Source organism: Pleurodeles waltl, chromosome 2_1 (genome assembly GCF_031143425.1).
Source record: "Pleurodeles waltl isolate 20211129_DDA chromosome 2_1, aPleWal1.hap1.20221129, whole genome shotgun sequence".
Lineage (NCBI taxonomy): Eukaryota > Metazoa > Chordata > Amphibia > Caudata > Salamandridae > Pleurodeles > Pleurodeles waltl.
This window is the reverse complement of record NC_090438.1, coordinates 98,631,670-98,643,834: the sequence shown is the minus strand read 5'-3', so window position 1 is coordinate 98,643,834 and position 12,165 is coordinate 98,631,670. Positions and strand designations below refer to the sequence as shown.

Below are 12,165 nucleotides of genomic sequence, written 5' to 3'. Positions count from 1 at the left end.
AAACCAGCTGGCCTTCCTAGGTACGCGTTTGGCCGATGTCAGCCGGAGAGGGGCTAGAGTGTTGGCGCATTCGGTGATCCATGCATTGAGGTTGCGCGCTGCTGTGTTGGCATTGTCAGAGGGGGGAGGGAGGGATTTGGCGAGCGATGAGGTGAGTTGCTCTTCAGTGATTTTGTTCCATTTCCTGTGGGGGGTTCCTGGAAGTGCAGGTGCCCCTGTGGGTGCGGTGAGTGTGAAGTGTATGCATCGGTCCAGTCTGGAGTGGAGATGGTCTTGATAGTGATCAGGTTGCTTGAGGTGATGATGGGGTCCAGTGTGTGTCCTGCAATGTGTGTGGGTGCGGAGACCAGCTGTCTGAGGTCGAGAGTGGTGAGGTTGTCGAGTAGAGCGGTGGTGTTTCAGTCGGGGTGGTCTTCGAGGTGGAAGTTCAGGTCGCCGAGGAGGAGGTAGTCGACTAACACCACGACCTAGGGGGTAGCGATGTCTACGATGTCGTCTATGAAAGCTGGGCAGGGGCCGGGTTGCCTGTACACCAGGGTGACACGGATGGAGTAGTTGTGGTGGACCAGGAAGTAAAGGTGTTCCATGGTGGTGTAGTGATCTTTTTGGACGGCCTTGACAAGTAGTGAGGACCTGTGTACGATGGCGAGTCCTCCACCTGGGCGGGAGGGCCGGTCCCTCCTTAGGATGCTGTAACCGCCGGGAATGGCGATGGCTGGACTTTTTTCATTTAACGAGTCAACATAAATTGTTAACAAAAATGTCAAAAAAAAGCAATTGCGTCATTTTGTAGGTGCGTGGAATTACTTTTTTCCCCTCTTGTTTTAGCTATCCTTTTTTTAGCATCAGAGATGCTGTACAGCATGGCTAAAATCATTAGCAAAGCCAATAGGCCCTAAAGCCAATGCTTGTTTCTAAAAGCTTCAGGGTAACACTTAAATCAATTATAAGTGTGCTGTGGGGATATATGATTTATTTTTCAAACACCAAAGTAAATCAGGCATGGATAAAGTGCAAGTTTGGCAACTTGACTACAACATTTCTAACAGTGCCTGGATCCCCACTGGGTAAAACTTACAAAGTATTTTATTTCAATCTTACCGGGTTAAATTTGTATTCCTTTAATAAGAGGAATAAATACATAAAAAGGCCACAGTTGAATGGAGTAATAAGACTTGTTTTTCCCTATCCATGACAACTGGATACCTTTTTCACCACACCCCTTCTACAACTCACAGCACCAGACTAAATGCAAACCACTTTCTTCTCCCCTTAGCACTCGAGCCTGGCCTAGCAACAGGTTGTGATGTGTCCTAAACACATTTGCTGATTTTGCAAGCGAAGCCTTTATGGATAATTCTGGATTCTCAACTTTCTATGCAACGTTTGAACATTAAACTCCTGAAATCTGTCTATCAAATGCATCTTCCGAAGAAAAGGAAGTCTGTCATTACAAAAGCCAGTTGCCTAAATGTATTTTGTTAATTATTTTCATAAAAAGCCAGCAATGCTGCTTCAGAGTCTATGTGAGCACAATGTGGTTTAGAGTAAAGGAGACCAATGAAGAGATGGAAAGCAGTATAAGATGCTGCAGCACCTGTGCAATCGTATGTTTGGTATAAAATCTTGTAGCCCTGTACCATGACACTCCTTATAGACAACCTTGTGTCACTTGTCACACCATGCCATCACCCGTTTCCTGTAAAGCAGTGCTCACGCTACACAAGTACCTAGACATTCATAAGTAAAGTTTACGACCTACCATAAAACAAAACAGGGGTGTAAAAGGAAGAACAAGATTGAGAAGACAGGCGCTAAGAGTAAACAGGGAAGAGAAGTATCTATGACAAACAAGAAAGGAGGGACACTGAGGAACAAAATGAAAAGGAAAACAAATGAGAAAAAGAGAGAGAATAGTTATGTAAAACCACATACCATTACACCATTCCTCATTGATCGCACCCCCCTGCCAAACCTACACACTTTAACAAAATCTTTGGTCAAAGAAGAAGGCACTGACTGTGAAAGCCCAGTGGAAAACACTGCTGTGCATTACCATAATGTACTCTTAAAGCACCGCGGTGTTAGAGAGATGCAGAAAGTCCTAAGATTTCTGTCCCTAACTAACCCCTTCCTTTGCACTGAAAATTATATCAGGGTGGCAATATCAAAGATGTGCATCAATGACCATGGTCTAATTCTGACACCCACTTTCAGTGCCAGGGACGGTGCTGCTTAACAGCACCATTACCCCACTTCAAGTGTGTCAAATGGGCCTTTTGGCCAACATTCAGGTTATAAAATGAATATATAATTGACTGATAATGCACTTTAAAATGTACTTCCACATACTACAGTCATGAGAAACTGAAACCTACATGGGTCAAAGAATTGCAGTTCATACATATGTGGCTTCTCAATGGGCAACCTTGACACAATTTCAAAACACGCTAATATAGTAGTTGCCGGACTGCATGTCCACTTACCTCCAGAGTTGTATCCAAAAGATGGAGGATGCCTGTTGTTGTACCTGGAAGACTGGCTTCAGAAAATAAAAAATAAAACAAATTGTGAGGTTCCCACTGGCTGTATTAAAAGAGCAAACCTAGTTATTTCATTACTATAAAGCAGATAGTCTTGTAAATAGAGCGTCAGAATTTAACATTCAAATCTAGTACTTTTTCCCACTTATCACATACGTTTAGGGCTAGAAAAATTAGTAACAGCATGTTGCATATGAACAGACCAATAAATGAGCGGTATGCAAATGTGAGATATCCCGCCCGCCATATTACAAGTTCCATTATACCCTATGGAGCTTGTAACATGCAGACGTTTGTGATGGAGTAATCCCCTCCGCCAAGGTCGTAATCAGCCCTTTCATTTTATATGGTCCCATGAAGAAGCTCTGGCAATGAAACTTGCAGAAATATCACTTGAAAAAAAAAGTACAAAACATGCAAAAGGTGATACAAACATTGGTACATCATTGACTTTATAGACCTGCTACAAAAAAAGTGTGCAACTTTAGCAGGTCAGAAATAGTAATCAGACAGGCGCAGCACAGAATTTCCTACCAGCATGCTCTTTGCATCGAATACCACTTTCTTCAACAATAGCAGTCTTACTCAAGCTATTAATATACATAAAACAGTTTGAGGGAACACTCACTTTGCAATTAATGCAAGTGATTTCGTGTTTCTGCAAGAGAAGCAGTACTATACTTCCCAGCAGAATGTCCCTAAATATGGCGGTAATGTCCTTAGATGTGCCTGTGATATATACTGCAGTGCCCTATTTATTTAAAGGCAAAGGACCAAATGGTGGCGATGTTAAAAGTTTGATCCTCAAACGTCATTAACACAACTGGCAACAACTGACACATTTCTTTATTCTATGGGATAAATTCTCCATCTCCCAAGCTCTATTTCCTATAATAAAACAGGTCGACATGAATATCTATGGTACACATATGTCATTACAAAAAAAGATCTCAATCGACTTCCCGGTCCGGAACCCCCGTTTAAAAAAATATATATATATGTCGCAAAATAGTCTCAAGTACTGTAAGTGGTGCTGGGGAAATCCTCTTTTAGGAAATGCAAGGAACCATACATTTTGAGCTCCTCTGAAAGTCAATAACTGAAACAAGAGCAAAGGTCACCAAGTCATGGCCTCATCTTGAAATTTAGAATCCACAAGTAGCTGATTGAGGAGGCACAGACCACAAGGGTGTTCTTCTGTCTTTTAGTTAGACCGAGTTCATATGTTCAACAAACCACAGGCACAAGGAAAAGGATAGCAGACAGGGAGTCCCTGGTCTTCATTATATCCTCAATTACTTGCACTCACCGGTATGTCCCAGACCTTACTGAAGTAGTAATTGCTTTGTCTTAAGCATGCTTCATGGAGGCTATTGCATGAGCTTACTACTCTTTGCATGAAAAAAGATTCTGATATTATTATTAAATCATATTCTGTGACCTTCACATAAAAAAGTCAGTTGTCTTCTGTCATGATACAGTGAATTTGAAAGTAAAAGTGTTCATTAAACCCATGACATTTTCCTTCCATCAACTGTATACACATTTCCATAGCTCTCCTTGTAGGAGCTATGCTTTAAGATATCCACGATTTAGTAGGTGGCACAATCAAAACCAATCTTTCTATACCTTCGTAAAGATATGAGAATTGGATTCTATGGCACTGCAGATCATGACCACGCATTCATTCTCTATTTTTAGAGTTAAGGACTCAAACCCATGCAAAGCAACACCAGAAAGCTTCACATTATGTTTGAAAGTGCTATATTGTGATAGACAATCATAATTTAAAAAAAACTAGATGGAAAAATAATATTCCACTAAACTGGGAAAAGAGAGAGACTGTCTCAACTAGCTTGCACTATTAGAGAATTGTCTTCACTGAGTTGAGACTGACAGGGAAGATCTGATAAGCTATACCCTGGGACGAGCTTGCTGATTAGCCTAGATAATACACTGAAATTAAGAGGCAAGATCTTTACCAAAAAAAAAATATATATATTTAACCACACAGGTAAACATGAGAACCTATAGTGAACTGTTAGGTGCAGTCCTGCAGAAACGAAGTGACCTGCTGCAAAATAGTCCAAACCACCTCTATGACAGTCAGATCTCACTGACCCATCCCTTCTTCCCCCAACATGCTCAATAAGAAGGGTGGGTGTAACTCGTATAATTCCGTGTGGTGTAATCATGCTGAATTACCTAAGAATTCAGCGAGATTACATAGAATTAGGCAAGAATAGTAATTCTGCAATTACCACTACTACTTAGTGCAAAAATGCCCCCTCCCAACCAAAACGGATAACAGGATGCATTTTGCACTAGGAAATGGCACTAAATGCAACAGAACATGAAGAGCAAGCGCAGGCTCCCCCTCCGCTTAGTGTGCTCTTGGGGTAGTTTATCTTAACTTACTATCAGCATTTTGCACTTTTTTCTTAATGCATCCTTGTGCATTTTGCGCTAAGAAACAGTGCTAAATGCTCACTAAATGTGCTCTTGCAGAAGGATTTTTTCCTCCAAACTACTAGCAGGAGTAAACGCATGATTTTCAGTAATTGCAAGTCAAAACCGTGATGTAGAATTACTGAAATTACTCGGATTACTTAGGCATAATTTAAATTTGCCCAGGCCTACACAATAGAATCAGAGGCCACAAACAGGTTCAAGAATACAAGGGATGAATTATGGCTTTTTCTGCGGCAGAGTGCAAACAATCTGTAGAACAGGTTGAAGATTGTCCTATGATCATTTCTAAAGGAAGATTGTGTAAAATCAAACCTAAAAATTCACTGCAGGTAACATTCCAGCTGTGTGCAGCTGCATTCTCCAGTTTCTTGTCAAAATCCGCAAAAACAGCACTACTGAAATAATTCAACGAGTATGACTTGTGTAGCATGATACAGCTACATAAATTCCACGCACTTTCGAGCCCTGCTCACTGGTTTACATGTCCCTTTTACAGCACTCTGTACTACTGTATGAAATACCCAAAGTTAAGGCAGATGAGGGAACCGAGCACCAGGAGATATAGCAACTTCTCCAGCCTAGTTCAGACTCCAGGACACTTGGTTAAACAGTTAACACCCTAGATCAGAGGGATCATATATTCTACTGAGTACATCAATATCCAAGACCAACTTTAATCACAGATGGGTGCATTGTGTCTCACTTTAGAGACACTGTGCCTCCCCTAAAGGAGAGAAAGAACTTGGGGTGATCTTTACCGTCGATGGAGCAATGAAGTTAAAACATTTTACAAACAAATGAAAATAAACCAATCAGAGGACCAATTGGTTCCAAGGCTTGAGTGACAGGCATACTAGGGATAGTTAAATTCTTCCAACCTAGAAGTATAAGGAGGGTTGAGATGGCCAATGTGTTAAATTTGTCCATGACTAGATTTGTCTTGGGATGGAAAATGAGTACGGGCTCAGTCCAAGAACTAGATGCAGAGCAAGGCTGCATAAGAGATATGCAGTGTGGTACCACAGATCACTGTCTATATTGTAGGCCTCAAACTATTACCTGAATTTATAACACTGGGATTTTATCAATGTGATTCCACACCAGAGCCACCATTTTCAATAAGCTCCTGGTGGCTCGTGAGTGCTTCTGCATACCGGCCACCTGCATTTAACATGATGATAGTCCTTTAATGAACTATGGGAAAATAATTGAGTACAAACACCCTGAAAATAAGTGACTGAGGTCCTGTATCCCTTTGAACTGTTCCTTGTCGTTGCATTCTACTAGCTACATAATGCACCCAATAACTGTGTCTTTGAGTGACTGGTGATCCACACACCTTGAAAACTGTACCCCCTCACCGTAAGAACTGCATGCATCCTTTCAACTATTTGCGTCTCCCCTAATTCGAGATAAGGCAACTTTCCAATCGTCAGTGACCTTGTTACCTCCCTTCACCACTCTCGTCCTCCTCTGCTGCTCCTCAGTCAGAGGCCACTCAAGTTTCCCCCACACCCATTACCAGTCCTCCCATTATTTTTATATATATATATATATATATATATATATATATATATATATATATATATATATATATATATATATATATGGAAAATGTCACTTACCCAGTGTACATCTGTTCGTGGTATGAGACGCTGCAGATTCACATGCTGTGCATTATCCTGCCATCTAGTGTTGGGCTCGAAGTTGTTTTTCTTCAAAGAAGTCTTTTCGAGTCACGAGACCGAGTGACTCCTCCCCTTCCGCTCCATTGCGCATGGGCGTCGACTCCATCTTAGACTGATTACCCCGCAGAGGCTGAGGTAGGAGTTGTGAGTACACTAGAGGTGCCCATGCAATGGAGTAGTTATGTATGTACTTAATGTGTATCAAAAGAATATTTATTTACATATTTACAATTTTCATTCAACTAAGAACGGCTACAGGCTACCGGGGAGGTGGGAGGGCGCATTTGAATCTGCAGCATCTCATGCCACGAACAGATGTACATTGGGTAAGTGACATTTTCTGTTCGGTGGCATGTGTAGCTGCAGATACACATGCTGTGCATACACTACCAAGCAGTAATCTCCCCAAAAAGCGGTGGTTTAGCTTGTAGGAGTTGAAGTTGTCTGAAATAATGTTCTTAATACAGCCTGTCCTACTGTGGCTTGTTGCGTTATACATCTACATAGTAATGCTTAGTAAATGTATGAGGCGTAGACCATGTGGCTGCCTTACACATTTCTGTCGTAGGTATATTCCCAAGAAAAGCCATTGTGGCGCCTTTTTTCCTTGTAGAATGTGCTCTTGGTGTAATAGGTAAATCTCTTTTTGCCTTAATATAGCAAGTTTGAATACATTTAACTATCCATCTGGCGATGCCTTGTTTGGATATAGGATTACCTGCATGAGGTTTTTGGAAGGCTACAAACAATTGTTTTGTTTTACGAAATTGTTATGTTCTGTCAATGTAATAAATTAGTGCTCTTTTTGTGTCTAATGTATGTAATGCTCTTTCGGCTACTGAGTCTGGTTGCAGAAAGAAGACTGGAGTTCCACAGTTTGGTTTAGGTGGAATGGTGATATGACTTTTGGTAAGAATTTCGGATTTGTATGGAGAACCACTTTATGTTTATGTATTTGTATAAAGGGTTCTTGAATAGTAAATGCTTGTATCTCACTTACTCTTAGAAGTGATGTGATAGCTATTAGAAAGGCTACTTTCCAAGTCAGATATTGCATTTCACAAGAATGCAGGGGTTCGAATGGTGGGCCCATGAGTCGTGTTAATACAATATAAAGGTTCCACAAAGGTACTGGTGGTGTCCTTGGGGTTATGATTCTTTTTAGTCCCTCCATAAAGGCTTTAATGACTGGGATTCTAAAAAGCAATGTTGTATGAGTAATCTGCAGATAGGTAGATATTTCAGTGAGATGTATTTTAATGGAGGAGAATGCTAGATTAGACTTTTGTAAGTGTAATAAGTAACTTACAATGTCCTTTGTGGAGACATGTAGTGGTTGGATCTGGTTAATGTGGCAGTAGTAAACAAATCTTTTCCATTTGTTTGCATAACAATGCCTTGTTGTTGGTTTTCCTGCTTGTTTAATGACCTCCATACACTCTTGTGTAAGATGTAAATGTCCGAATTCTAAGACTTCAGGAGCCAGATCGCTAGATTGAGCGATGCTGGATTCGGGTGTCTGATCTGTTGTTTGTGTTGTGTTAACAGATCTGGTATGTTTGGGAGTTTGATGTGGGGTACAACCGATAAGTCCAACAGTGTTGTGTACCACGGTTGGCGAGCCCAGGTTGGTGCAATGAGTATAAGTTTGAGTTTGTTTTGACTTAGTTTGTTGACCAGATAAGGAATGAGTGGGAGAGGGGGAAAAGCGTAAGCAAATATCCCTGACCAACTCATCCATAGTGCATTGCCCTTGGATTGAGGGTGTGGGTACCTAGACGCGAAGTTTTGGCATTTTGCGTTTTCTTTTGTTGCGAATAGGTCTATGTTTGGTGTTCCCCAGCGGTGGAAGTGATCCTGTAGGATCTGGGGATGAATTTCCCATTCGTGAGTTTGCTGATGGTCTCGACTGAGATTGTCACCTTACTGATTCTGAATGCCTGGTATGTATTGTGCTATCAGGCGAATGTGATTGTGAATTGCCCAATGCCAAATTCTTTGTGCTAAGAGACACAGTTGTGACGAGTGTGTCCCCCCTTGTTTGTTGAGATAATACATTGTTGTCATGTTGTCGGTTTTGACAAGGATGTGTTTGTGGGCTACCAGTGGTTGAAATGCTTTTAATGCTTGAAACACTGCTAGCAGTTCCAAATGATTTATATGAAATTGTTTTTGTTGAATGTCCCTTTATACTGTGCTGGTTGAGGTGTGCTTCCCACCATATCATGGAAGCATCTGTTGTGATAACAGCTTGAGGCACTGGGTCTTGGAATGGCCGCCCTTTGTTTAAATTTATAGGGTTCCACCACTGAAGCGACAAGTGTGTTTGGTGGTCTATCAACACTAGATCTTGAAGTTGACCCTGTGCTTGTGTCCATTGTTTTGCTAGGCACTGTTGCAAGGGCCTCATGTGTAACCTTGCATTTGGGACAATAGCTATGCATGAAGACATCATGCCTAGAAGTTTCATTATAAACCGTACTGGGTAGTGTTGGTTTGACTGTATGCTTGATGTTACATTTTGGAACGCTTGTACCCTTTGTGGATTTGTAGTGGCAATTGCTCTTTGTATGTTGAGTGTTGCTCCCAAGTATTGTTGTATTTGGGATGGTTGCAGATTTGATTACTAGAACCCTAGTTTGTGTAGAGTTTCTATGACGTATTGCGTGTGAAAAATACATGGTTGTTGAGTCTTTGTTTCTATTAGCCAGTCGTCTAAATATGGGAATACGTGCATGTGCTGTCTCCTTATGTGAGCGGCTACTACTGCTAGGCATTTGGTGAATACTCTTGGGGCAGTTGTTATCCCGAATGGTAGCACTTTGAATTGATAGTGCTCATAGTTTATGGCCTAATGTGTGTGTCTGTATAGTGCTTAACTGTGTCACTGAGGCTCTGCTAACCAGAACCTCAGTGCTTATGCTCTCTCTGCTTTTAAATTTGTCACTGTAGGCTAGCAACTTCATTTACCAATTTAAATTGGCACACTGGACCCCCCCTTATAAGTCCCTAGTATATGGTACCTATGTACCAAGGGCATTGGGGGTCCAGGAGATCCATAAAGGGGTGCAGCATTTCTTTTGCCACCAATAAGGAGCTCAGACAAACCCTTGCACAGGCCTGCCATTGCAGCCTGAGTGAAATAACGCACATGTTATTTCACAGCCATTTTCACTGCACTTAAGTAACTTATAAGTCACCTATATGTCTAACCTTCACTTGCTGAAGGTTAGGTGCAAAGTAACTAAGTGTGAGGACACCCTTGCACTAGCAAAGGTGCCCCCACATAGTTCAGGGCCATTTGCCTGGACTTTGTGAGTGTGGGGACACCATTACACGCATGCACTACATATAGGTCAACACCTATATGTAGCTTCACGATGGTAACTCTGAATATGGCCATGTAACATGTATAAGATCATGGAACTGTCCCCCCCCCCGATTCCAAATCTGGAATTGGGGAGCCAATTCCATGCATCCTGGGGGCTCCACCATGGACCCCCAGTACTGCCAAACCAGCTCTCTGAGGCTTGCACTGCAGCTGCAGCTGCTGCCACCTCACAGACAGGTTTCTGCCCTCGTGGGGTCTGAGCAGCTCAGTCCCAGGAAGGCAGAACAAAGCATTTCATCTGAGAGCAGGGTGTTACACCCTCTCCCTTCGGAAATAGGTGTTACATGCTGGGGAGGGGTAGCCTCCCCCAGCCTCTGGAAATGCCTTGAAGGGCACAGATGATGCCCTCCTTGCATAAGCCAGTCTACACCGGTTCAGGGACCCCTTCACCCCTGCTCTGGCTCGCAACTGGACAAAGGAAAGGGGAGTGACCACTCCCCTGTGCATCACCATCCCAGGGGTGGTGCCCAGAGCTCCTCCAGTGTTTCCCAGACTTTCTCCATCTTGCTTTGCAAGGTGTGGGGGCACTCTGGAGGGCTCTGAGTGGCCAGTGCCAGCAGGTGACATCAGAGACCCCTCCTGACAGGTCCATACCTGATAAGGTAGCCAATCCCCCTGTCAGGGCTATTTAGGGTCTCTCCTGTGGGTTCTCTTCAGATTCTGCTTGCACGTTTCCTTCAGGAATCCTCTGCAACAACTTCAGCATCCTCTGACCTCGGTCAACCGCAGCCTGCTCCAAGAAACACTGTAACTGCAAAAAAGTATCTACAAGAGATACTTTTCTTCAACAACCTCAGCTCCAAGTCAGCAACTGCAAACGTTTCCACAGTGTGCACGCTCTGAGGACTCCCCGTCTTCCTCCTGCACCAGAAGAGTCGAAGAAATCTCCTGTGGGGTGACGGAGTCACTCCCCTGTTCCAGCATGCACCTTCCAAGACGACAACCGGTACCCTTGGACTCCTCTCACAGCGGCGAGCGTGCTCCTAAGGACACAGAGGGTGGACATCATCGACAAACTGTCCTGAGGTCCTGCTGACACAATTTGGAGGAGGTAAGACCTTGCCTTCCCAGAGAGTCTTCTTCACCTCCTGAAGCCTCTGTGCACTATTTGCAAAATTCCTTCGTGCACAGCCTGGCCCAGGTCCCCAGCACTCCATCCTGCGATGCTCAACTCGCTGAGTTGTTCTTCGGCGGCGTGGGAACTTCCTTTGTTGTGCTGCATCAACCGCGTTTTGCACCTCTTTGTCCCTGTGTCCTGGGACCTCCGGGGGTGCTGGCTGGCATCCTGAGGACTCTCTAAAGTGCTGAGAGCCCCCTCTTCCTCCTCACACAGAGCTGAGGCCCCCAGGTCCATCCTTGGTCCATCAAGCACCATTTTGACGCAAAATGAACTTTTGTCGTAGCCAAGGCTTATTGGCGACTTCCAACACGAAATCACTTCTGCAACGATCTTCACGTCGTGGGACATCCTTTGCATCATGCAGGAACCTGCTGCAATCTTCCTAGGGTGCATTTCTGCAGTCTTCGACTAACCGTGGACTCTTATTATGCACCCTCTTCTGGGTTGGCAGGGGCTCCTGTCCTTCCTGGAACTTCTTTCGACTTCTGGACTTGGTCCCCTTCCTTTGCAGGTATTCATGTCCAGGAATCCAGCAGTTGTTCTTTGCAGACTTGGTTGGTTGCTGCAAAATCCCAATTACGAGGTGTAGTGTGTCCTAAGGAAACTTGCAGTACTTCACTTCTGCTTTTCTGGCCTCTGGGGTGGGGTAATTTACTTACCGTTACTGTATTCTTACTCCCCCAGCAATTCTGCACACACTACACTTGTCTATGGGAGAATTTGTGATTCGCATTCCACTTTCTTAGTATATGGTTTGTGTTGCCCCTAGACCTATTTTCTCCCATTGCATTCTACAGCATTTCCTATTGTTTTCATTTTTCTATGACTATTTACTTGTCTAATTTTGGTGTCTAGTTTATATATTGTGTATAATACCTCCAGAAGGAGTATTGTCGCTAAGATATTTTTGGTACTGTGTCATCCAAATAAATACCTTTATTTTTGGTAACA

At 43.1% G+C, this 12,165-nt stretch overlaps 1 protein-coding gene across 3 annotated transcripts in view; it reads right to left on the bottom strand.

The window, feature by feature from the left end:
• LOC138261609 (pre-mRNA 3'-end-processing factor FIP1-like) overlaps positions 1-12,165 on the bottom strand; it is a 201,380-nt gene that overhangs the window by 29,293 nt on the left and 159,922 nt on the right. For all 3 annotated transcript variants that reach the window (XM_069210742.1, XM_069210723.1, XM_069210732.1), the window contains exon 13: positions 2,487-2,542. In XM_069210742.1, coding sequence (XP_069066843.1) covers positions 2,487-2,542 — 56 coding nt within the window. The remainder of the gene's footprint in view (positions 1-2,486; positions 2,543-12,165) is intronic.